Source organism: Phacochoerus africanus, chromosome 10 (genome assembly GCF_016906955.1).
Source record: "Phacochoerus africanus isolate WHEZ1 chromosome 10, ROS_Pafr_v1, whole genome shotgun sequence".
In the NCBI taxonomy this organism is placed as follows: Eukaryota; Metazoa; Chordata; class Mammalia; order Artiodactyla; family Suidae; genus Phacochoerus; species Phacochoerus africanus.
Window position 1 is genome coordinate 116133481 of NC_062553.1, and position 27586 is coordinate 116161066.

Genomic DNA, 27586 nt, shown 5'->3' on the forward strand with positions numbered 1-27586 from the left:
GGCTTCTGTTCCCCCCAAATGAAAAAAGCTACAGGAAGAAGTGGTTTTGATTTTGCTCTCCTCGCCTGCAGGAAGCATGCTTGGCAGTGGTGTAACCATCTTGAGGCCATGAGGCCAACCCTGTAAGTTAAGTTCTAGGAAGGAAAAAGCTGGAAGGAGCCAGCAAGAAACTGCCTATTGAGTTATGGATTTCTTGCTATGTGAGAGAAAAAATCCTCTTTTGGTTAAGTCCTTTTGGTGAAGTTTCTGTTCCAGGCAGGCAAGAGCAATCCTTGGTGACCCAAGCTACTTGCCCCAGCCACAGAACTAGCAGTGACAGAGTCAGTATTGGGACACAGATCTGTCTCCCTCCAAAGGCCACACTCTTCCCGGGTAAGTTCTACAAACCTGCTGACACACTTCTCCTTTTGTCTTTGTAGCCGTTGGAAAAGTGTTCCAGGACTCACAGGACTCTTACACTCATAGGATGTAGGACTTGATTCCTATGGGTGTTCTGTGCAGTATCTGACTTTTCACAGCTCCCTTCAAATCTGACCTCTGGGAGACAGGTCCACATCCTAGAACTTAACTTTCTCCGCAGAGGACAAATCTATAGAACTGGTAACTAAGCCACTCTGGTTTTATTTTTATTATAAGAAATAAGTCCTAGTAGTCCTGGGATCCATCTTGACTTCACCCAGGAGACTAGAGGTCCAACTTTCACATTGTATCCTGATGACTTCCTTCTGCTGCATTTTCCTTTCCTGTGCGGATCTGTGTAGACTTCACCTTGAACTCCCCAGCATTTTTTCTTTTTCTGTCATGTTTTCTAAAGCCAAGAGCTTTCCTGTTACTGCCAACATTTGGAGCAAAACACCCTGACCTTTCACTGCTGCATCTGGGTCTCCTCCCTGTGGCCTCTCACATCCCAGGGAGCAGGGGGTGAAGCTCCACCAACTGTCCTTGCTGGCCAGGATGAACTGGGTCAAGCCTATCTGTGTCCTGAGCAAAACACGCACACTCCCTCATCCACCCCCCTACACACACTTGTATGTACAATATAACAATAACAATAATAGAAAAATTATTCAGGGTGAGCAACTTTGTGGCATCTCCCACATGGCATCATTGTCAGCGACTCATCTCTTTTCACAAAATCATCGCTAAAGGCACAGATTCCTGCTTCAGGGACATACAAGAGACACTGCTTTAGGAGAACAAAGGACCACTGCAGAACAACAGTGCATCACCCACAATACCCTCAAAGAACAGAAAGCTCAAAATTGTCTTTGTCTCCAAGGATAAACCAACCCTCAGGAAAAGGCATATGAGAAACCATAATACTTTTACCGCAAGCTTTATTCAGCTCTGGTTCTCAGCACAGTGTTTGTGGGGTAAGCTGGTCAGGTATACCTAAAGGTATTCATAACTCAGTCTTTGTAATACTTTGAAATGTTACTGCATTATTGCAAATGCATGTAAGAAGACACAAGCCTTGCTCTGGTTATCTATCACCATGTTACAAACTACCTTAAAATCTAGTGCCTTAAAAACAACCACCATTTTGATATTCTCTCACGATTGTCTGGGTTGGCCGATATCAGCACTGTGGTTCTTTTGCTCTATTTGATGTTTTGGGGCTGCAGTCATCTGAGGGCTTAAGTGACTGGATGGTCCAAGATGGCTCATTCGCAAGTCTTGTGCCTTGGCAGGGATAGCTGGGAGGCTGGGACAGCTGGGCCACTTTCTCACTAGAGAGTGTCAGGTCTAATTTCTCTCTGTGTGATATTCCAGCATGGTGGCTGGATTTCTTAAAGGGCAGGTTCCCAAATGAAAGTAGAAATGTCCAGGTTTCTTAGGCTCAGTCACTGGCACGGCATCGCTTCTACTGCATTGTATTCGTTGGTGAGTCTCAGGGCCAGTCCACAGTCATAATGGGACTAGACGCATAGCAGTGTGACTACCAGGAGGCATGGTCCATTGAGAGCCATGTGCTGCAATTGCCATTCACTTTATCCAATGTGAAATGACACTTGATATCTCATATCACCCTTGATAGGAGGAAACGTTGCCATATTAGATACGTGAATCAGCAAGAGGCACACAGATTGAGAACACCTAGAAACCACATGTGTCCACAAACCCAATTTGTTTACAAAACAGGGTCAGGACCTCTTTTTAGAAATTCACATTTTATTCAATTGTTATATATATAAGAAATCAGGCTTTGTGAATTAATGGGCACTTTTAATATTCTCAGGATAATAACAAGTTAGTAATATCATGTGTTGGATATTTATTAATATTAGGCACTGGCTACCATTATTTATATATGATTTTATTTAATTTTCACAAATGTTCTATGGGGTGGGTATTTTTGCCTCAGGTTTCCAGATGAGAAACTGAAATTCAAAAAGCCTTTGTAACTTGCCTAAGATCGCGCATCTAGCAACCGAGGAGCCGGGATGTAAACCTAAGTCGACCTGAGATTTAAGCCTGTGTGTTAAACTCTATGTTATTATCTTACTTGTTTTGTCCTTGCTCCCTATTTAATTGCTACAAAATGATCTTCAATTTAAGTGGAAATAAGAACCTCTTTTCCTATTCTCATCTCTAAAGATTTAGAACCTATTTCCTATCTAGACAGCTTGCTTAAGTCAAGATGTTTAAATCTGGTTTCTATTTCAAATATGGCCGTATTGGTTTCATTTTTTTTCATAAATTTTCTATAATCTTCCTCAATTTTGCAGTTTATAATTAGTAAACTTGAAATTGTGAACATTATCAATTGAGTTTTCTATGCAAGCCGTAATATCTTAAACTTGTTATTTTGAATTAATTTTATGCTTATAGGAAAGTTGCAAAAATAACACTGATAGGGAGTTCCTGCTGTGGCACAGTGGGTTAAGAACCTGACTGCAGTAGCTCAGGTCTCTGCAGAGATGTGGATTTGATCCCTGGCCTAGTGCAGTGGGTTAAAGGATCCAGTGTTGCCGCAGTTGCAATGTAGGTTGCAGCTGAGGCTTGGATTCAGTCCTGGCCTGTGAACTTCCATATGCCACGGGTGCAGCCATTAAAAACAAAGGAAAGTACTGAGAGTTTCCAAATATCCCTTACTTGTCTTCCCCGGTGTTAACATCTTACATAACCGTAGTACAATTAGAAAAAGAAATGAAATTTGCTTTAATACTGTTAACTCAACACCTTTCTTCAATTTTGAAACTAATAGTTTGTTGCTGGTCTAGAGTCTATCCAGGCTCCCACGTGCATTTATTCGTTATTCCTCCTTAGTCTCCTGCAATCTTTAAAGATGACTACTCCTCAGTCTTACCCTGTCTTTAAAGACCTTGACACAACAGTGAAGATCAGTTATTTTGTTGAATGTCCCTCATGCGAGTTTGCTGATGCCTAATGTTTTCTTCATGATCAGACATGACTGCACGTATTTTGGACAAAAGTACCACTGACGGGATGTCGTATCCCCCTCATTGGACTGTATTACAAGGTCCATGATGTGAATATGTGTTATTTCCTGGTAATGTTGACCTAGATCATTCACTTGGTTAAGGTGTTCTCTCTGGTTTCTCACTGAAAACTTACCGTCTTTCCCTTTGCAGTTAATATTTGGCAGTTAATTTAGTTTTACCCACTAAATCTACCATCGATCAGTGAATGTTTTCTGTAATAGTTAAGACTGTAGTGTTTATCTAATGGTGATTTTCAATTTCCCTCTTTCCTTTTATATTTATTCATTAAAATTTACTGTAAGGAGTAATCAAGACAGTGTGGTACTGGTACCAAAACAGACATACAGACCAATGGAACAGAATAGAGAACCCAGAAATAAACCCAGACACCTATGGTCAATTAATCTTCGACAAAGGAAGCAAGAACTTAAAATGGGAAAAAGACAGTCTTTTCAGCAGGAATTGCTGGGAAAACTGGACAGCTGCATGTTAATCAATGAAACTGGAACACACCAAAATAAACTCAAAATGGCGGAAAGACTTAAATATAAGACAAGACACCATCAAACTCCTGGAAGAGAACATAGGCAAAACATTCTCTGACATCAACCTTACAAATGTTTTCTCAGGTCAGTCTCCCAAAGCATCAGAAATAAGAGCAAAAATAAACCAATGGGACCTAATCAAACTGACAAGCTTTTGCACACAAAAGGAAACCATAAAGAAACCCAAAAAGACAACTTACAGAATGGGAGAAAATAGTTTCAAACAATGCAACTGACAAGGGCCTATCTCTAAAATATACAAACAACTTATAAAACTCAACCACAAAAAAGCCAACTACCCAATTGAAAGTTGGGCAAAGGACCTGAATAGACATTTCTTCAAGGAAAATATACAGATGGCCAACAAGCACATGAAAAAATGCTCAACATCCCTGATTATTAGAGAAATGCAAATCAAAACTACCAAAAGATACCACCTCACACCAGCCAGAAAGGCCATCATTAATAAGTCCACAAATAACAAATGCTAGAGGGGGTGTGGAAAAAAGGGAATTCTCCTACATTGTTGGTGGGAATGTAAGCTGGTACAGCCACTATGGAGAACAGTATGGAATTATCTTAGAAGACCATACATAGAACTACCATATGACCCAGCAATCCCACTCTTGGGCATATATTTGGTTAAAACTTTCCTTAAAAAGACACATGCACCCACATGTTCATTGCAGCACTATTCACAATAGCCAAGACATGGAATCAACCCAAATGTCCATCAACAGATGATTGGATTTGGAAGATGTGGTATATACACGAAATGGAATACTTCTTGTCCATAAAAAAGAATGACATAATGCCATTTGCAGCAACATGGATGGAACTAGAGACTCTCATACTGACTGAAGTCAGAAAGAAAGAAAAAGACAAATACCATATGATATCACTTATATCTGGAATCTAATATACGGCACAAATGAAACTTTCCACAGAAAAGTAGAAAGCAGCTACAGCTCTGATTAGACCCCTAGCCTGGGAACCGCCATGTGCCAAGGGAGCAGCCCTAGAAAAGGCAAAAAGATTAAAAAAAAAAATTAAAAAGAAAAAAAATAAATTTTTTAAAATTTACTGTAAGGAAGAGATTTCCTTTCTCTTCATTTATTTATATCAGTATGGACTCTGATATTTATTTTATTCTATGTACTAAAATCCAATAGTAGCATTATTTATTTTGCTGCTCAGATATGTAAAGATAATGTTTCTAATTGTGAAAATACTCTCTTCCTAGGACAGAGGCATCTAATAAGCTCAAAGAAAATTCTCTTACATGAAAGATATTAAAATTCTGATTATCTGACTCTATATTAAAATGTACAAATTATTGAGCTGAAATATTTTCAAAGCTATTGATTTTTTTTGCCTCTATTTTGATTCTTTTCTCTCCTTTTATAAAATAAAGCTCATGAAATAAATTGTTTTGATTTAGGATTTTTGAATATTTTTCAAAATATAGATATTATAAAATCTGGTACAGTATATAACTTTATCCTATTCAATAGGAGCTCTGTCAAAAGCTTCTTTTCATAAGTCAAGTCTTCCAAAACACAATTTTAAAATTTCAGAATTAAAACTTTTATACAGTATGAACACTCAGTGTTTACTTTTTTTGGCTAATTCCTTGTTTTCATAGGAATAAATTTCAGTTATCTTCTCATTTGCAATTTTGTTTTCAATAATTACAATTGTAAAGATTAAAAAGGTGATGTTACTTTTTCCTTCTGTTTATTGAATATCTTAACTAAGGGCTTCTAACTGATTTTGAATGAAATGCAATTTCTAAAAGCTGATTCGTGACCAGCAGCAAAAAATTGTTCACGGTCATGCATAAGATTGTTTTTAAATTAACAATCAACTTTACCCTCCAAATATCACATGTATTTCATTCTAATTTTGTATATGTAAAACTATATGTGAATTTTACTACAGTTACTATTTCAGTTAATAGACTATCACAGCTTTATTATATATGCACTCCAGTCAATCCCAAGCACATTTCTGCTCCATAGATTTCTTACTTTAGTAAAAGCATATTTTACTGTGATGCTCCACCAAAATGTGTTAATATTATAATTTACATTCACAGGTTTGATTTTTAAAGTTACAGTAGCATTATTTAGAGTACAGTCAGAAAATTCACCTTTGACCAACAATAAGCTTCCAAAAGGTTTCTTGGATTCTCTGAATGGGATTAGACACTTTTGAATCATTATTGGAATAAATTGATATTCTTTTTAATTCATCTGTTCACACTGTCATAAAACTGTCATAACTTAACTGTTTGCAATACTCTTTTGCTAACGGTATCAATTCATTAATAGTCATTGCTTCACATTTCTCACAAGCCCAAAGAAACTAGGAATTAAAAAGGAGAGAAATTAACTTAGGATAATTAACTTTCATTTGACCTCAGTGAAACCATGCTGCATGGAGTGATATGGAAACACTTTTGTAGCTGCATGTGTTAAACCACATGCACTTAGGCTTAAAGGTATAGGTCAGACTTCAACAAGTGGGGTTTAGATTGGGAAGATGATTCCAAGTGGAAGTAGCAGCATGAACAAAAGCATGGATAGCAAATGCCAAATCCCACATACTAAGCACAGTTGGCCCTCCATATCTATATATTCCAAATCCATAGATTCAACCAACCTCCAGTTGAAAATATTCAGGAAAAAAAAAACCAAACCCAGAAAGTTCCAAAAAGCAAAACTTGAACTTTCAAGCATAAGCAACAATTTATATAGTACTTAAATTGTATTAGGTATTATACGTAGTTTAGAGAGGGTGTAAGTATATGGGAGGATGTACAAAGATTAGATGCAAATACTGTGCCATTTATATGAGGGACTTGAGCATCTGAGGATTTTGATAGCCAAGAGGGTCCTGGAACCATTTCCTCTGGATACTGAGGGGCAACTCAATTTTTTAAATAATAGGCATGATATTTTCAAAATAATGACTAGCTTTTGATGTAGATGTTGCTGCTTTTTCAGCAGATTTCTGTCTTCTGATTGTCTTATGGGGCAGTGACAGGATTAAAGACCCAATGGTAAATGATATTTTTATATGTTATATGTTTGTTAACCATCAACTTTTTTGAGAAACAGAAAACCAATACTTAATTTTTATTAAACATGTATGAATTAAAACCTTATTTTTGAGAGACTTTATTTCAAAATAAAATAGCATAACTAAGCAATAAAAAGGTGATAGACTTATATCATAGAATAAATAACCAAACCACTGTAGCAATAGTATCTAGATATTCGGTATCACGACAGTTCATCCTCTGCTTCCCATACATAGGTCTCCTACAATGAATCTTTAATTCCTACTAAACCCATTGAATGTCATCCTGGTGTCTTCCTGCTACCACCAGTCATGGCATGAGCCACCCAGCATGGGTCATGACACGACTAGCTGCTACACCATTGACAGCAGGATTTGTGTCATCAAATACATCTCCTACCACCCTCAGAGCAGGAAGAAGTTAGCTGTTACTAGCTGCTCATGTCCAAACGTCATCATCTTATCAGTCAATATCCCATATGCTGTACTTCAAAGGAAAATGTAAGTATAAAGACTATAAAAGGTTGGAAAAGAAGAGATGGGCTCTCTTTCAGTGTTTACCATGTGAGAACTCTGTCAAATGCACCTGCCTCTTGTGCTCTACCACGAGAGGCCATGTCAGAAATTGAAGTATGATATAGGTGGCTTACCAAATCTCTTGTGATGCAACTATTAATAATGACTGTCCTTTAAAAAGGAGAAAATCCAGGACAAATGCTAAACTGGACTGAATGCTTGAACAATAGGTAAAACTAGGATGTTCTAGGTAAACCAGGATGTGTGACTCTTTAAACCTGGAATTGTTTTGACTCCAGAAAATGCAAACAATGCCTGTATTTTGCTTATGCTTTTTTCCCCAATTCTCTTGAATCTGACCCCAATTTTCTATTCTCACAGTATCTACCTTAGCCTAGATGCTTATTACCATATGGCTAAATTATCTATGACATATTTATTGCTCTAGGACTCATTTTCTCCTTCGATCCATTCTCTTCATAACTACCATAGTTGCCTTTCTCCAGGGAAAGGAAAAATCCTTGCTGAGAAATCCTTTAATGGCTCCTCATTGCCTGCAGAGTAAATTCCAAACTTGATTCCAAGTACAGCCTGTCCCTCTTTCTATACTTAGATTCATTTTTCAATCCTCCCTTACACGAATCCTTCACTCCAGCTTCTCATAGTCACTCACCATTTCCTAAACACAACTGGCACTTGTATGCATGGTTTTGTTCATGCTGTTACTTCCACTTAGTCTTCCCAACCTGCACCCTACTTGCTGAAATCTGACCTGTACCTTTAATCCCAGGCAACACCTTCAAGAATTCTTCTCTGCTACCCCATCTAGAAATATTCTCTTTAACCCCTGAAGTTCTGCAATAGTGTAGAAAATACTCTGTTGTTGTATCAGGCAATTATCTTCCATTCAAGGGGCTATTTGCCAGCTTTTGAAGGACCCAGATGATCTCTTTCATCTTTTGATACCCACCAATGCCACACAACACCTTAATCATTGCATGTGCTGCTTAATAAGTAATCATTGAGTGAATAAGTAAATGAATGGCCAATGAATCCACACTAAAGTGATAATGAATAAAGTCCTTCCTTTGGAAAATACTTTTACAATGTACTGGAAACTGTATTAGTCAGCTTGGGCTGCCATAACAAAATGACATAGATCGGGTGGCTTAAGCAACAGACATTCATTTCTCACAGTTCTGGAGACTCGAAAGTCCAAGATCAGGGTGCCCGCAGATTCGGTTCCTGGAGAGGCATACTTTCCCAGCTCGCGGGTGGCTGTCTTCCTCACATGGTGGAGAAGGCACTCTGGTTTCTCTTTCTCTCCTTATAAGGACACTATTTCCATCATGGGTCAACCCCCTCACTACTTCATCTAAACCTAAATTACTTCCCAAAGGGCTCACCTCCTAATACCATCCTGTTGGGGGTTAGGGCTTTAACATACACATTTTGGAGGGACACACACATTTAGCACATTTAATCACAGGAAATGACTGAATTTAAACTTATCTGTGGCAGAATCTTTTTGAGTGGGCTGGCCTCTTGGTATGTAAAATACTGCAAATAGCCCAGTCATTTCACCTTTGCATAAGATCAGCCTTGCTTATTAAACTTTGTGTTTTTTTTAAATACTAAGCAAAAGCAATTTCATGCCATTTTTATATTCTGATTCCCATTAACAAAAACATAATGAGGATGAATAAAGATATAAGATGTGAGGCATTCCCATGGTGGCTCAGCAGAAATGAATCTGATTAGCATCCATGAGAACGCAGGTTCGATCCCTGGCCTCCCTCAGTGGGTTAAGGATCTGGCCGTGAGCTATGGTATAGGTTGCAGATGCGGCTTGGATCTGGCATTGCTGTGGCTGTGGCTGTGGCTTAGGCCATTGGTTACAAATCCAATTTGACCTCTAGCCTGGGAACCTCCATATGCTGAGGGTGTGACTCTAAACACACACACACACACACACACACACACACACACACACAAAAGGTATAAGATGTGTGTGTTGGTGACTCTGTGAGTGTCTCAAAGAAAGGATCCATAATCAAAGGGGATGTTAGTCACCCTGGAAGGGTGAATTACTCTGTGTATTCCCGAATCGTCTTAATATTTTGTAATGAGCCTATCTTGCACTTTATATTATACAAATGGAAAAATGATTACAACACATTTTAAAGAATTCTTAGCCTTCACGGCCCTGTGTATGTGATATCCTGAATGTGGCAACTGCTTTCAAGGAGTTCACAGCACAGTATTCCCTTTGAAACTCCCAAGAATCATTGCACATGCTGCTGCTTAATAGCTATTCATTTGGGTGAATAAATAAATAAATGGCCAATGAGAAAATAGAACAAAAATTAGACTTGACACTTTTCTGGTGATCTCTCTGTATTTTCTGCAAAATCTTATCAGAGTAAGAAAATAATCTATGCCTGTATGAGAGTAGAAACATATTTGGAAAGCAAATAATATAGACCAAAAAAAGGAAAAGGATGGAAAAAGTAGCTGTTAAGCGTTTTTAATAATCATGTAAACTTTCTGTGCAAAAAGTTACAATCCAAAAATCAATGGATTTCTAGGCATAAGATCTAAAAGCATTGTGACAAAAATCAGTACAACTATTAAAGTATTTAAATGTTTAATTCTTTAAGAATCAAATAAGTGTTAGCCATAAAACCAAATGAGGGAACATCTGGAAGGCAAAGAGGTTGAAAGATTGGAAATTAAAAAGCAAATGGTGTGCTTAGTGCTACTGAGGGACTTTAGCAAATGGATATAAACCCATTTGAAAATAAATACCAAGTTTGTGTAATTACAATGAGCCTGAAAATGGGTTTAGCATTTATATATCTCCTGGGAAGCTTGGTGAGTCAGAAACATAAAACCAAAGCAAAGGGAGGCTATTAAAATATTATTTCCTGTTGTATCGCTGAACTGGAGAGGAGAATAAACATACCGATTACTTGCATGGCCGGTTCCACGTCTGTTGTGGCCTCTTCCAACAATGACAGCAGCTTGGCTGATATCTGATGCACGGATTCAATGTTGCTAAATAAGCTATCCACATCCAGCCGATCGATCTGAAGAAACACAAACACAGCACCAGCTGATGGAGCGAGACACATAGCATTTAGGATGTTTTCTCCTGCTCAACAGCAAGAGTTTTAGATGCTAGCCCATGCTGCTTCCATCAACCGTTTCTGTAAACGTTCTTATTTGGGATTTCCAGAGCAAAGGTGTAGTTTTTCATGTGAGAAATTGGGATGGTGCATCTGTTACCTCTGTCTTTTTCTTTATTTTGATGGAGTTTTAATAAGTTGAGTGTACATCTATGTTCCTGTAAGAATCAGAGTGTGAAGAAGATTTGGACCACTTAGTTGATGTTTTATTAACCCTCTATGAGGGTATGTATTAGAGTGTGTGAATTTAGAACACTTTACTGCTTACGCAGCAGAAGTCAGACCTTACTCTAGGCAAGTGACTATTTTCAAAGCTGTTTTAAACCACAGATGTTTTCAAAATGATGACAAGTAAATTTGCTGAGTTGTTTCCTGCTTTTTTTTCTTAGAAGAATTGTGAATGGAAGTCTTCACCAAACATGTTCTACTAATCAAAGATTCATCATATTTTATAACTTCATGCATACCCTCAAAACCCAGTGTAATCCTTTCTGGATCTTGTAGCTGGTACTTATGTAACTGAGCAGGGCCCTGTGAGGCTCCTGGGCACAAAAGCCTTTCTATGTTCCCCAATTCTTGTTTTTAGGAAATGGGCCTCATTCAGCCTCCAGAGCCTTCCCTGAGTGCCTAGGGACAGGTTCAGACCCTTGCTGATCAGGGAAGGAAGGAGATACAAAGACAAGAGAGGAACAGGCAAAAAACAATAGTACAGCCTTGGGGCAAGAAACTGGGTCCCTCTCAATGGATACACATAATAATATGGGCATCTTAAACACTTAAAAGTTATATTCCTTGTAGAAATGAGTACGTTAAAACCGAGCAGTTTAGAGTTCTTCCTTGTCCTTCTCCCTGGCTTGATGGTACCCTAAACACAATCACCCATAAGCTAAAGATTAGGCACCCTGAGCACAACTGCCTGTAGGATAAAGATGTTTTCAGGCACTTTCTTGGTTTGTTCTAATATCTGATCAATATGCTGTTTTTGCAAGTACTGTTATTCTAGGCAATAACATCATGACCATCGTGATCATGCCAAGATCCCCTGACACCACCTTTGATGACTAAGATGCCCCCAAAGAAAGAGGAATGCATGTTTGTCCCAATCCTGATTCCTATCTGAAAACCTGTTTTCCTCCTTTTTATGATAAAACTCCCCGCACTTCTTCCCAGTGGGGGGTGCAGTCTTTAAGGCATTAGTAGACAGAGGCCAAGTTTCGGCAACACTTTATATAAGAATTTATTTATTCATTCATCAATCCTTTTGCTAAATAATTCCTGAAGTTCTATGCCAATAATTGTAATAGAGGTCAAATTCTGTCACAGGCATTGAATGATTAGTCGACAGATGGCCAACTACCCTAAGCTGTTTAAGAAGGGTATGGTGAGATCTGTGCCCCGAGTTTGCTGGATCTTACTCAAGCTCGTTCTCTTGAGCTTGAGTCAGATCTCCTTTCATAACCAGTCTCTAGCTGGGTCATGAACAGCTCGGTCCAGGCTCCCCCAGGCTACTACAGGGAATAGGAGCAGGTGCCTTTTATGTGTGGCTTATTGTGCATGAGGTCATAAGTGGATAACCAAGTCATCAATAATCAAGTCATGGAAAGCTTCAAAGAGGAAAAGCAGAGTTACAGGTCCCAAATGAAGTTGGCAAAATTAGGGATGAGAGAGAGACAAGGAATTCAACTAGGAATCAGAAAAAAAGGGCTAAGAAATTAAGAGAAGTTGGGAACAAGGAATAGAAGATAGGAGACAGATCGGGAAGATTTCTGGAGATGAAGGCTAATAACTGCAACTTCTTTTTTATGCTCTTAGCATCATTTTCTTCAAGTGTGTTAAGTCTACTTAGTGGGGAGGAGGAAGACAAGTCTTCATTTTTTATCCTTTTTTTTTTTCCTTTTTGGGGCTGCACCCAAGGCACATGGAAGTTCCCAGGCTAGGGGTTAAATGGCATCTACAGCCTATTCCACAGCCCCAGCAACGCAGGATCTGAGCTTCATCTTTGACCTACACCACAGCTCAGCAATGCCAGATCCTTAACTCACCAGGCAAGCCTAGGGATGGAAACCGATAACCTCATGGATCCTAGTCATGTTTGTTAACTGCTGAGCCATGAAGGGAACTCCTATCCCATCATTTTTTAACATTGACGCCATTCTTGATGGTGTTTCCCCTTTCGGACATGGCTATTATTTTGATCAGGATGTTCTATTATTAAATATGGAAGCAATATTTCACATTGCACCTTATTAAAAATTTTGTGAATATGTCAGTTACTTCTAATGCAATATAGTCTGGCTGGATCTTTAAGTCACCTTCCTATCCCCGCCTTCCTATCATCAGTCTGGTCCTCAAGAAAACCCCCAGCCTCATTTGTAAGCAAATTCTGTGTGATTGCATGAGGTGGGTTTATTTCCATGTAGAGTTACACAACTTTTCAATTTTTAAATGTATTCTGAAATTATCTGTCTCCATACTTCATTAGTAATAATGAAATCGTTACAAACTCTTAGGGTCTTTAGCCCAGAATCGCAGGAAATGTTTCTTTGTTAAGTGCTCACTCTAACAGGATAAGGCACACATGGCCTTCAGCCTGAGATATGTAGGTTTTCAAAACTTTTAACTTCTACGTTAGAAAGTGTATTTAGTATTATACAAAATATCTCAAAGACAGATAACTGTTATAGTGCTCTTTTTGTTAAGCATAATTTTGTTTTGTTTTTTGTTTGGGGGGGTTGCTTTTTTTTTTTTTTTTTTTTCCTGAGGCGCATCTGCAGCATATGGAAGCCCCCAGGCTATGGATCAAATCGAAGCTGCAGCTACCGGCCTACACCACAGCCATAGCAATGCCAGACTTGAGCTGTATCTGTGACCTACTCCATAGTTCACGGCAATGCCAGATCCTTAACCCACTGAGTGAGGCCAAGTATCGAACCTACAGCCTCGTGGATTACTGTCGGATTCTTAACCTACTGAGCCACAATGGGAAATCCTAATCATAATATTGAATGGCTCAAATGTCATATATTTCTGAGTACCACAGATTATAACACATTACTTTTTCTACACGTATTGGTTATTAATTACAGCACAGAAGTGTAACTTTGCATGGTGCAAACCATGTTTTACGAAGTTATGTATGAATCAAATTTTTCTGTAAATTGACTTATTTTAGGTGTGCTACTTTAATTTTTTTTGAAGAATCATATTGTGAGATGAATTCCTCTAAAGTTTCATCCCTAATTTATTTGCTTTATGTGCAAGAATTTCATATAATATACCCCATTATTATTTCATTTTATTGTGGAAACTTCATTCTGAGGAAATTATAGTGCTTCATATTTGTTATTTCATACATCATTCCAATTTCTCTGTAAAATAGGAACCAGTTTGAAGATAGGGAAACTGATGCAGAGTGAAGAGAGATACCAAGCCCAGAATTATGAACTTCAAGACAGAGCTGAAACTGGAAATTGACCTTTTAGTCCATTATCAACAATTACTAAAAACAGAATACTTTGCCATCTCTGTTTGGCTTTTTTGGGCTTATTCCTGGGTTTTTCAGTAAGTTGTCACTTCTACAATTTATTTTTCAAGGTCAGAATCCTGCATGTCTGGCTAATTTAGATTTTAATTCATTTAGCAAGGATCTAATTTTGTATTCTATCTATAATCTTACCTCACTCAATGCAACAAATACTAAGTAACAAAAACATAGGTTTTGATTTCTTTCCTTTTTGAAGGACAGAAAGGATTAAAAACATCAATTGGCCTAGTTTCAATCACCTGTATCACCACAGGCCCATGGGGATTCTATGAATCATAAAATGAATTCACATTCAGTCACTGCTTTGCCAAGGAGCAAAGAATTATCTAGTCCAGGCTTTTAAAACCGGCAGACAATTTTATAATTATTGGTGTAAATGGAAGGAAGTATTTATATACATTTATTAATTGTTTACTAGAAATGCGCAATGCTCCATAGCTTAGGTTGAATTATTTTTTAAATAAAATAAAGTTCATTTTTTTGTAAAAAGACTTAGTCTAGGTATATATTATCTGGGCAAAGTCAATATTTAATAACTCAAACATACAAAACAGAAAAATTAAAGTTCAGTATTTTGAGTGACAATATAATTCTTTGCTTCACAAAAATATTCAGAGGATACACCTTAGATAGCAAGTTTCCATTGCATTTAAGTAATTGCTGAACTTACAGTTGCATGTATGCAAAACTCCCCAGGCATACACGTCTAAGTAAAAGAAAACACACTTATAAAATATTATCAATTCGGAGACTATAATCACTGGTATAGAATTACTTTGTTGCCATAAGCATCTTATATTCACTGTTTGCAAAGCTTTCCTTGCATTTTCCCCCCACACCCAAATCCTAGCCCAAGCTCTCAAATGCTTTGCCCTCCTATTACTTTACAACATTCTACCCAGCTAAAGTGGAATATGGTAATGGTACTATTTGTCCAGTAGTTTTGCGCATCTCTCTGTCCTTTCTGCTGCTTTTTGGGGAGAAGTCACAGCAACCCTGCTCTAACTGATCTGGTGGAATTGTCAGTCCTGGTGCCTGCTCCCCCTCTCCTGCGCTACAGTGGGCGTGTGACCCAGCTGACCACAGCAATTGGCCTAGGATGGCAGGTTCTTAGGCAGAGCCAATGAAAATCTTCACCGATTTTTTTTTTTTTTGTCTTTTTAGGTCTGTGCCTGAGGCATATGGAGGCTCCCAGGCTAGGGGCTGAATCAGAGCTGCAGCTGCCAGCCCACACTACAGCCAGCAACTCAGGATCTGAGCCACATCTGTGACTTACACCACAGCTCACAGCAATGCTGGATCCTTAACCCACTGAGCAAGGCCAGAGATTGAACCAGCATCCTCATGGATATTTGTCGGGATAGTAAACCACCAAGCCACGAAGGGAACTCCCCTTCACTGATTTTTTTAGTAAGTGGTTGTTGGGAAATAGAAGGGACTGGATTGTCAGCCCTAAGTATGTAAGTTTCTGTCTTCAGCAGTTGTCTTTGTGGAGAACTTGACTGTTGTAAAGTCAGCCCAGAGAGAGAAGCTAAGCCTGACACTGTCATGTTAGCTTCTGGGTCTCCCTTGCCTAGAGCAAGGCATCTTGATGACAGAAAGTGATAAACTGCTTTTTAAAATTCAAGGTAGTTGGAATTTTATTTGTTACCTATAACCAATAGGGGACTAATACACTTCTCTTTACTTCTAGCCAGAATCTCACTTTCCTACTCCCTTGGTTGGAATTAACCTCTCCCTCTCCCATGCTTCCATGACTCTTGTTCTGTATTACTTAATGCCTATATTGAAGCCTATGATATTATATATATCACATATGTGGGATTTATGTATATATAATTATATTTATTAATTTATCTGTCTTTATGGAAAAAATGTGAGTTCTTCCATGACATTTGTCTTTGTGAGTTATTTATTTATTTATTTATTTATTTATTTATTTTTCTCACCAAGTATTTTAGCTTCTTTATTATTTTTTAATAGTTATTTCCCAATACAATTTTTTTCTACTGTGTAGCATGGTGACCCAGTTACACATACATGTACACATTCTATTTTTGCACATTATCATGCTCCAGCATAAGTGACTAGACAAAGTTCCCAGTGCTACACAGCAGGATCTCATTGCTAATCCATTCCAAAGACAATAGTTTGTGTCTATTAATCCCAAGCTCCGCAACCACCCCACTCCCTCCCCCTCCCCCTCCCCCTTGTCAACCACAAGGCTATTCTGCAAGTCCATGATTTTCTTTTCTGTGGAAAGGTTCATTTGTGCTGTATATTATATTACAGATATAAGGATATCATATGGTATTTGTCTTTCTCTTTCTGAATTACTTCACTTAGTGTGAAAGTCTCTAGTTCCATCCATGTTGCTGCAAATGGCATTATGTCATTCTTTTTAATGGCTGAGTAGTATTCCATTGTGTATATATACCACATCTTCCGAATCCAATCATCTGTTAATGGACATTTGGGTTGTCTCCATGTCTTGGCTATTGTGAATAGAGCTGCAATGAACATGTGGGTGCATGTGTCTTATTTAAGGAAAGTTTTGTCTGGATATATACCCAAGAGTGGGATTGCTGGGTCATATGGTAGTTCTATGTATAGATTTCTGAGGTAGCTCCATATTGATCTCCATAGTGGTTGTACCAGCTTACTTTCCCTTTGTGAGTTATTTAAATAACCCACTGTGCCTAATACAGTGCAAGGCTCATACCTAGTTACTTGATAAGTGTTTGACAATTTGAATTGAATTGAATCACTACAATTCAAATGATCTCTTTTCTCTGTGGGAGTCATCAGTACATGTTCTTTACTGGACTCTGGATAACAAGTATGAGGAGATCAAAAGTGGTTTGAAGAAAAAAAATTTAAAATCATCTCATCTGGTTGTTCAAAATATCACATTAAGTGGATATTTTGTAATTTTCTGCTTAATTTTATCTACAAAGACAAGCTGTCATCCTCATTTTTGCTCTTAGTATACCTGGAAGATTTGCTGACAAAGACTACACTTCCCTCATGGTTTTCACTTGGGAAATCCCTGTTTATGGTTCTTTGTTTAATGAGCCTTGGGACACTCAGCCTTAACCTGGTCACAGAGAGGAATAACCAAACATTCTTAGGTATTGTGCAGACCTTTAAAAGTGAGCACTGACAGGAGTTCTCATTGTGGCTCAGAGGTAATGAACCTGACATAGTGTCCATGAGGACATGGGTTCAATCCCTGGGCCTGCTCAGTGGGTTAAGGATCCAGTGTTGCCTTGAGCTGTGGTGTAGGTTGCAGACCTGGCTTGGATTTGGCATTGCTATGACTGTGGTGTAGGCCAGCAGCTATAGCTCCAATTTGACCCCTAGCCTGGGAACCTCCATATGCTACTGTTGTGCCCCCTCAAAAAAAAAGCCCTCTAAGAAGTGGAGACCCAGTGGGGATGTCCTGAGAGGGAAAAACTGGGTCAAGATTTATATTTAAGTGCTGCAACTGAGAAGGGAAGGCTTGTGAGACAGAAATTGCAGCAAGTGGGAAAAGAGGATGTTGGCAGAAGGCCCTGGCAACCACAGGGTTAGGATAATTATCTAATTACTATGGCATTTACTCAGACAGTTGAATTCCAGACTACAAAGCTTTTCAGGGTAAACTGGTCATTATTTCATCAGGTTTCTCAAAACTACTGATTTGTAAATGTGAAGTTTCCTGCTGTGACACTAGATTCTAACCTGGCTAATTGCAGTCAACCTCCAAGTGGAATCAACATCACAGCTAGACAGCAAGTCTTTTTACTAATCTTGCAGCTAAATGCCCAAGTTACCTGATAACTGGCCGGAAACCTTCCAGGCCAGGAGACACTAATGGGGACAGGCCTGTATTAGTGCAGGGATGTCAATTCCTTTGCAGAAAGGAAGGTGAGGACCCTGAGACAGAATTTTCAGCAGGTGCAAGAGGAAGAGCAGAGCCAAAGGAGGTGACTGATGTCCAGACCAGAGATTGTGGTCAAATCTAAGAAGTTTCTGAGGCCTCTGAAGAAGGAAGAGAGTGGAAAAGTTCATCCCATGGAGTTCCCGTTGTAGTGCAGCGGAAATGAATCCAACCAGCAATCATGAGGTTGCCAGTTCGATCCCTGGCCTTGCTCAGTGGGTTAAGGATTTGGCGTTGCCATGAGCTGTGGTGTAGGTCGCAGACTCCACTTGAATCCTGTGTTGTGGCTGTCATGTAGGCCGGCAGCCTCACCTTCAATTAGACCCCTAGCCTGGTAACCTCCATATGCTGTGAGAGCGGCCCTAAAAAGCAAAAAAAAACAAAAAAAGAAAAAGAAAGAAAGAAAATGAATGAAAAGGAAAGGAAAGAAAGAAAGAAAGCGTTCATCCCAAACCTAGACTAATAATAGAAAAGTAAGGTGCTTATGTTGACGTCCTTGGATAAAAGTTAGAGAGCTGACCAAGGGTCCCTGCCTTTGTTTCTCATATTGGCCTCAACTCAGCAACAGCCAGGAAAGAGTGACCAGGTCGGGGCTGGAGGTGGTCTCCAGGTTCCATCCTTTCCTACTTAGAATTTTATATAAAGTACTCAGAGGACAAATAGCACCACTAGGAGTAGCCCTCCTGAGCTGAAGATTCAGTAAGGTTTTGTTGTTTTAGTTTTGGGGTTTTGTTTGTTTGTTTGCTTTTTAGGGCCACATGTACAGCATATGGAAGTTCCCAGGTTAGGAGTTGAATTGGAGCTGCGGCTGCTGGCCCATAGCACAGCTCATGGCAATGCCGGATCCTTAACCCACTGAGTGAGGCCAGGGACTAAACCTGTATCCCCATGGATCCTAGTTGGGGTTGTTACCCTTAAGCCACAATGGGAACACTTTCATTCCTTTGTTTAGATCCAGTTTCCACTCTGGCTTCTTGGAAAAGAGAGATGAGTTGGGAGGTGGGTATAGTAATCCAGGTGGTTATTAATAGGTTCTTGAATCAGAGTGGAAGTAAAGGAGGAGGTGAGAAGTAGTCTAATTCTGGATAAGTTTTTTTTTATGATTTTTATTTTTTTCCATTATAGCAGATAATTCTGGATACATTTTGAAGGCAGAGCTACTAGAATTTGCTGGTAAATTTGATAGAGGACTTGAGGGAACATGTCAAGAATGACTCCAGGATTTTTGCCCAGGCAACTGGAAGAATGGAGTGTCCATTTCCTGAGGTAAGAAAGACTGCAAGAGGAGCAAATTTGAAGGGGAAAATGAGGAATCCCATTTTGACGTGCTAAATTTGAGATGCCGTGTAAATAATTGCAGAGAGGTTTGAGTGGTGAGCTAGATGTCAGCAAAGAAAGCCTTGAGGGAAAATGTCCCAGCCTGGAAATATAAACTTGTCAACCATCGAGATGTGGATGGGATTTAAAGGCATGAAACCACATCAGATCCTCTACAGAGTGAACTGAGACAAAAAAGGGGAAGAGGGAGTTCCCTGGTGAGACAGCCTGTGATAGATCTGGGATTGTCACTGCTGTGACTTGGGTTGCTGCTGTAGCATGAGTTTGATCCCTGGGCTGGAACTCCCACAGGATGTGGGTGCAGGCACAAAGAATAAATAAGAGAGAGAGACAGCTGCAGACTGAGCCCTGAGCTATTCCAGTGTCTACAGTTAATGATCCACCAGCCTGAGCGGTTGGAATAGGAGGGGGGAACCAGGTGTATGTGGAGCCCCAGACACAGAAAGAGAAAGCTTCTCTGTCAAAGGCTGGCAACAGGTCTTAGAAGGGAACACATCCTTCCGCTAATGCCTAGACCAAGTGTTTGCCGCATAAGTAATTAGCAGAACTAATCACCAAGTGCCTTCTGTCGTGATCATTGCTAACATCGTCTTGAAATATATCTTTGATTGTTATTTGGCTTTTTATGTGTTTATGAGCCATCTTCCTGACCAGAGTATAAACGCTTTTAGGACAGGACTGTGACATAAATTTCCTTGATTTCCACGCACAATTCAACCAAGGGCATTGCATGCAATCGATACTTGACAAACATTTAATCTTTTAATTTGCATATTCAACTGAAACATTACATCCTCCATGAAATATGGCCTACTTAATCTGTCTGGAAGTGATCTGCCCCTTCTGTGAACTCCAACTACATTTATTGTCTGCATTCATCAATTATTATTTTGCATTACAAGTGATCTTTTCAGAGCTTTGAGTGTTGTCACCTCTAACTAAGAGATTCCTAGTTTTTTAATGGCAAAGAATGAGTTTCACATGAGTTTCACTTTATGTATTCCATGTGGCCTAAAATTAATTATTAATTAACTCACATAGTCATCAACCTTGTCTGTATCTAAAGGGCCTTAAATAAGTGCTTATTAATAAATATGTGTTCCCTCAGTATGTGCTTCCTTTCTGACCTAGTATTTTAGAGTCCAGAATTCATGGCCCTGTGCTGATATGCAGAGCTCAGTTCATCAATGTCTGTGTAAAGTTGCCCCACACCTCTGGCATCTCATTAGAGAGGTTTATAGCATCAGTATAATAATCACAGCCACTGAAATTTTGCTGCTTCTTTTTACAAATAAAAGCAAATTAAAATAGTGGTTTGTGCATCTCAGCTCTGAGAAGTGAGATGATGAGCACAAGATCATTTTACCCAGGCTGAAGGGATGACTATTCTAGATATTAAAACATAATTGTGTTATCACATCTCTCTTTTTCAATTTTGAGCTTTCCAATCCCTGCCCTGGAATGGAAAATACCTTCAATTATCTCCTCACTTGGCTCAGCAGGCTTTGATCTGGACTATAGATTATAAAAATTAGAGAAAACTGAAGTTGCTCTAAAATGTAGCTATGTGAGGTGCTTATAAATGTAACAACATGGGGGAGAGTTTTCATCAGAAAACTGTAATACAAAGATTTTTAAAAATCTGTTATTTTTTTGAGCAGAGGCTTTCTGAATAAGCAAAGATAAGAGATTTTCTCACCCATATAGAGAAGTTTCACCTACTAGACCATTGATGTTAAATTCCATATCTAACTAAACCTGAATCCAATCTGACAGCAAACTGTCTTCCAAGATGACGAAACAGAAAGGTCCCTCCCAGGGAAAATGGGAGTGTGAACAGTGACAACTCAATGTCAGTACTTGAGAGAGTGGCCCGTTAGATATTACACATTTATACAATCACTTTGGACTTGGCAGCATCCTTAACTTACCTAATTTTTATTCTTAAAATTAATATTTCACAACTAGTAGCCTTTTCCAATCTGATAAACAAAACTTTTTTAAAAAGTAAGGAAAACTTCATTGGGATTTTTTGAATTCTCTAATGTGACATCAATTATTTGACATTGTAATGGAGGAACAATGGCCCAGATTACGTAATAAATGTTGAGAGTCCACACAGATGGTGAACATTGTCTTTGACTTGAAAAAACCTGGAGTTCTAACCTGGCCATATAGATCATGGGATTCTTCCCTGTGGTGTGATCTTAGTGACCATGAAAATCAATACTTTTAGAGGATTGAAGAATACATGGATTCTTGTTTTAAGCATATTGCAGCAAGAGTACAATATTTTAAGGTTAGCACATCAACTCAGAAAAACCAGTACAGAGCAGAATCAGAAATTCAAATACTTTTCTTCAGAGCCATTTCTCCCAGCATCTCAACTGTAGTTAGCAGGAATTGATTTGATTTATCTCAGATTTGTATTTAATGTAGCAATTAAAATAAATTGCTGGGTTTTCTGACTTTTAGGTCAGCTTTGGTTTTCATATTATCATCCTCACTTTTATCTCTGCACTCATTCTGTGAAGCCCTGTGACCAAGAAGTCTTATCACAGGAACTGCTGGGCTCTACAGGTGAAGGGACTAGATTGAGCGGGAGGTGGAAGTGGAGAGAGAACTTGGTGGGTTCTTTCCTCCATTTGTTTTACAATCTAAAAGGATTTCTGGTATTCTAAACATAGCATGAGAAAGAGCTAAGAAATACAAGAGATTATTATACACTATAAAGATTCTTCTAAATAACTTAATGTGTACTCTTATACTAAAAGTGTAGTCTCTACTTCTCTGAAATCACAATAAAAAGAGAATTAACTGGAAGTTTGGCAGCATAAACAAGGTAGAGCCATAGAAAAAGTTTTTATCCTTGCATATAAAATTGTACATGTGAGTTTAAAAGAATAATGTAGTTAAAGAGATAAAGGAAGAGAGAAAAAGAAAAAAATAAGGGCATTATAATTTTTATTAAACTTCTTATTTTGAAATAATTGTCAATTCACATGCAGTTGTAGAAAAGATAGAGGAACTGGGTATACGCTTTACAAGTCCTCCCCAATGTGGGGACTGATTTTGTAAGACTATGGTGCATGTACATTGAATTTTGAGATTGGTATTATAGAATATCTTATGAATGGTGTATGGTGATTTTTTGCATAAATAAGGCATGTCTATGAGAAATGAACATCTTGAATCCACTTAGTTCAGGACAATTTCTGGACCATATAGGGTTTTAGAAAGTAATAGACTTTAAGAAAGTTATGGTTAGTGAACTAAGGTGGAATATATTTGTAGCCCAGAATACAATCTGCAAATTTTGGAAGTAACAGAGACAGGAAGAGTAGCTGGGTGATTCTATGAAATCAATACCGAAACCAGGCAGTGACATTAGAAAAAGAGGAAACTATGGACCAACATCTCTCATGAATAGAGATGAAAAATAGTCAACAAAATAATAGCAAATCAAATTTTGAAATGTATAAAAAGAATTGTACACTGTGGGAGTTCCCATTGTGAATCAGCAGCTTAAGAACCCAACATAGTGTCCATGAGGATGCAGGTTTGATCCCTGGCCTTACTCAGTGGGTTAATGATCTGGCATTGCTGCAAACTGCAGTGTAGGTCATAGATGTGGCTCAGTTCTGGCACTGCTGTGTTTGTGGTGGAAGCCTACAGCTACAGCTCTGATTTGACCCCTAGCCACAGATGCAGCTATAAAAAAAATAACTTCCATATGCCACAGATGCAGCTATAAAAAAAATAAATAAATAAAAGAATTGTGCCCTATGACTGAGTGGGATTTATCCCAGGTATGTAATGACAATTCAGCATTCAAAAATCAATTAATGTAATCCATTAGCACACCAACAGGTTAAAAAAAGGCAAAAATTCACACGCCCATACAATAGATACAGAAAAGGATATGACAAAATTCAGTGCCCATTCATAATAAAAATTCTCAATAAACTAGGGGTAAAGAGGTATTTCCTCAATATGATTAAGAATATTACACGAAAAAACCAAACTACAGCTAACTTAATGGTGAGAAACTTGAAACTTTTCTACTAAGATCAGGTATAAGGCAAGGATGTTCTCTCTCATCACTCATTTTCAACATTGTACTGGAAGTTCTAGCTAATTCAATAAGACAAAGGAAATCAAACATATGCAGATTGAGAAGGAAGACATAAAAGTGTCTCTGCTCATAGATCACACTATTGTGTATGTAGAAAACACAAAACGATCAACAAAAAAACTTGGAGCTAATAAGTGATTATAGTGAAGTTGCCATTTATAGAATTAATAAACAAAAGTTAATTGCTTTCTTACATACCAGCAATGAACAAGTGCAATTCAAAATTTAAAACACAACATTTACATTAGCAGCCCCCAAAATGAAATACTTAGGCATCTAACAAACTATGTATAAGCTCCACAAGGAAAGTTAAAAACTCAGATGAGCAAAATCAAAGAAGAACTAAATAAATGGAAAGATATTCCATGTTCATGGATAGGAGGACTCAATATCATCAAGATGTCAGTTCCTCCCAACTTGATCTATAGATTCAAGTAAATCCTAATCAAAATCTCAGCAGTTCTCTTGTGGATATTGGTAAACTGAGTCTAAAGTATACATATAGTTTCAATGGAGATACAAAAAACCCAGAATAGCCAACACAGTATTGAAAGAGAAGAACAAATTTGGAATATTGACACTATCTGATTCCAAGACTTAACATTTGCTACAGCAGTCAAGAAGTATGGCATTGGTAAAAGAATAGATATAGAGATTAATAGAAAAGAATAAAGAGCTCAGAAGTAAATCAACACAAATACAGTTAACTTATCTTTGGCAGTGGAACAGAGGAAATATGATGGAGCAAAGATAGTCTTCTCAACAAATGGTCCTGGGACAAATGGACATCCATGTGTGGAAAAACGAATCTAGACACAGACTTTACACCCTTCAAAACATTAACTCAAAAGGAATCATAGAGCTAAATGTAAAATGCAAAACAAACAAACAAAAAAACCCTAAAAGATAACATAGGAGAAAATCTAAACTTTGAGTATGATAGAGACTTTTTAGGTACATCAATGAAGGTAATAATCGATAAGCTAGACTTTATTGAAATTAAATCTTCTGCTCAGGGTTTCCTGCTGTGGTGCAGTGGTTGAGAATCTGACCACAATGGCTCAGATCACTGCAGAGGTGCAGGTTCAGTGCCTGACCCGGGAACTTCTGTATGCCGTGGGTGAGGCTGAAAAGAAAAAAAAGAAGGACCCTTAAAACTCAAACTCAGTAATAGGAAAACAAACAACCCAAATAAAAATGGACCAAATATATTAATAGACACGTCACCAAAGAAGAAAATCAAGTGGCAAATAAGCATATGAAAATAGGCTCCACATCATATGTCACTGGAGAAATGCAAATTAAAGCAATGAGACACCATTACACACCTATTGGAACGGCCAAAATCCGGAACTCTGACAACACCAAATGCTAGTGAGGATGTGGTCAATGCAAAATGCTATGGTCACTTTGAAAGACAGTTTGGTGGTTTTTTACAAAACTAAACCTGTTCTTACCATGTGATCCAGTAATCCAAATGGGCTGAAAACTTATGTCCATACAAAATGTGTGCATTTTCATTTGCAGCAGTTTTACTTATAACTGCCAAAGCTTGGAAGCAACATGGTACCTTTCAGTAGGTGGATGGATAAATAACTGTGGTTCAGCCGTGCAACGAAACATTGTTCAGCCCTAAAAGGAAATGAGCTATCAAGCCATAAGAAGACACAAAAGAATCTTAAATGCTATTACTAAGTGAAAGAGGTCAATCTGAAAAGACTACATGCTGTGATTCCAACAATATATCATAGCGAGACTATGGAGACAATAAAAATTTCAGTGGTTGTCATCAATTGGGAGTACAGAAGGATGAATAAGAGCATGTAGGATTTTTCGGGGCAGTAAAAATACTCTCCACAATACCATAATTCTCTTGTCAAAACCCATAGACAACACTAAGAGTGAACAGTAATGTGAACTATGGACTTTGAGTGATAATGATGTGTCAATGTAGGTTCATCATTTGTAACAAAACTAACATTCTGGCGGCGGATCTTGATAATGGGAGAAGTTATGCATGTGTGGGGTCAAGGAATATATGGAAATCTCCCCTCAACTTTGCTGTGAACCTTAACATTCTCTAAAAAAATAATAAAGTATTTTTAAAAAGAGTAGCTGGGAGTTCCCATTGTGGTGCAGTGGAAATGAGTTCAACTAGTAACCGTGAGGTCTCAGGTTCAATCCCTGGCCTCACTCAGTGGATTAAGGATCTGGCATTGGGGTGAGCTGTGGTGTAGGTTGCAGGTTTGGCTTGGATTCTGCGTTGGTGTGGCTGTGGTGTAGGCTGGCAGCTATAGCTCTGATGATACCCCTAGCCTGGGTACCTCCATATGCTGCGGGGGCAGCCCTAAAAAAGAAAAAAAAAAAGAGTAGCTGGGTAATAGGACAAAAGCAAAAAGGAAAAATTGCATGGTTGCCTATTAAGCAAAAATGAATGACTATTATCTCTGACAACAGTAAAAATCTTTTAGTGGAGGTGAAAGCTAGAGAAGACAATTCTGACAAGAGTCCTTCTAAGAAATGAAAACTTAAAAATGCATGATAAAAGATATTTGTTCACCTATGATTTCCTCTATTTGTTATGCAGGCAAAGTTTTAGTAAATAGCTTTGGAAAGCCTAATTTATCTTCCTATCTATAAATGAAAGCTGAGTATATTTTAGTAATTACTAGATAAAGTATTTCTGTCTTGAGTCTTTTATCTTGAACTTCAGTGAATCGTCATGACTGTAACTCTGCTCTTTGTTCAGTGAGAGTGGCCAAATTTCATTACACTTCATTATCTGAATCCCTCTTCTGAAGAAGACGGCATCTGAGAACTGGGCTGGGGAAGAGGTTGGGAGAGGATGCAGAAGAACTGAGTGTTGTCTCAGAGAGCATGCCCAAGGAGTAAAACCAAAATTGAGAGCCAAGCAGGCAGTCCAGTGGGTCTGTTCACAGCCTCTGACCTCTGTGTAACTCCTGGGAGCACCTGGAGAGGCAGCCAGGGACTGGATATTGAGGTAGAACTGGGCTTTGATGGGTCAAGAGAGACACCAGGGATGTCCAACCAGAAACCTCAGATGAGAGGGCAGGAAATGGAAACCTGAAAAAATTCCCAGAACACATGCTGAAGTTACAGTCCCCTTTTAAAAAGCATAGCAATGGGCTTATGCTGATGAGGAGGGAGCCACTAAAAACACAACAAACTCCAAAGGAATATAAAATCACTCACCAAACTAAAATGTAATAACAACAGCTTAAAATTCATAGGTCATCAATTGGGCCATGGCTCGCTCTCTCTCTCTCTCTCTCTCTTTCACAGCTATACCTGCAGTATGTGGAAGTTCCCGGGCTAGGGGTCAGATGGGAGCTGCAGCCACAGGCCTACACCACAGCCACGGCAGTGCTGGATATGAGCCACACCTGAGACCCATGCCAAAGCTTAGGGAATGCTGGATCCTTAACCCACAGAGAGAGGCCAGGGATCAAACCCTTATCCGCACAGAAACATCCTCACTGAGCCACAATGGGAACACCATAGCTTTCTTTTTGTTATGTGCAGATTTTCATAGTATTACAGTATTTGAACAGTATTTTTATTATGATAATGCCTTTATACTCTCTTCCTCCCTGTCTCCTTTCAGAGATCTACTCTGTGCTCTCTCCTCATGCATAAGATTCTCTATCAAGATTGATACCATAGCTTAAGCTATAGTAACTTCCCTCAGGTGGAGGCAGGCGCAGGAAGCTGAATTCCCTGGGCCCTGTAGTCCCTTCTCCTGCTTGCCCCTTTGAAAAAAAGGGGAGGGGCAAGTTAAGGATTTGTCTTCTTTTTCAAGATTGTTTTGACTTTTTGTTGTTGTTTTGATCTTCCTATGAATTTTAGG

General features: G+C 38.6%; 1 protein-coding gene across 1 annotated transcript in view; it reads right to left on the reverse strand.

Moving 5' to 3' along the window:
- ARHGEF38 (Rho guanine nucleotide exchange factor 38) overlaps nt 1-27586 on the reverse strand; it is a 135764-nt gene that overhangs the window by 58763 nt on the left and 49415 nt on the right. Inside the window, exon 3 of the mRNA XM_047799214.1 lies at nt 10557-10680. Within this exon, the coding sequence (XP_047655170.1) occupies nt 10557-10680 (124 nt within the window). The remainder of the gene's footprint in view (nt 1-10556; nt 10681-27586) is intronic.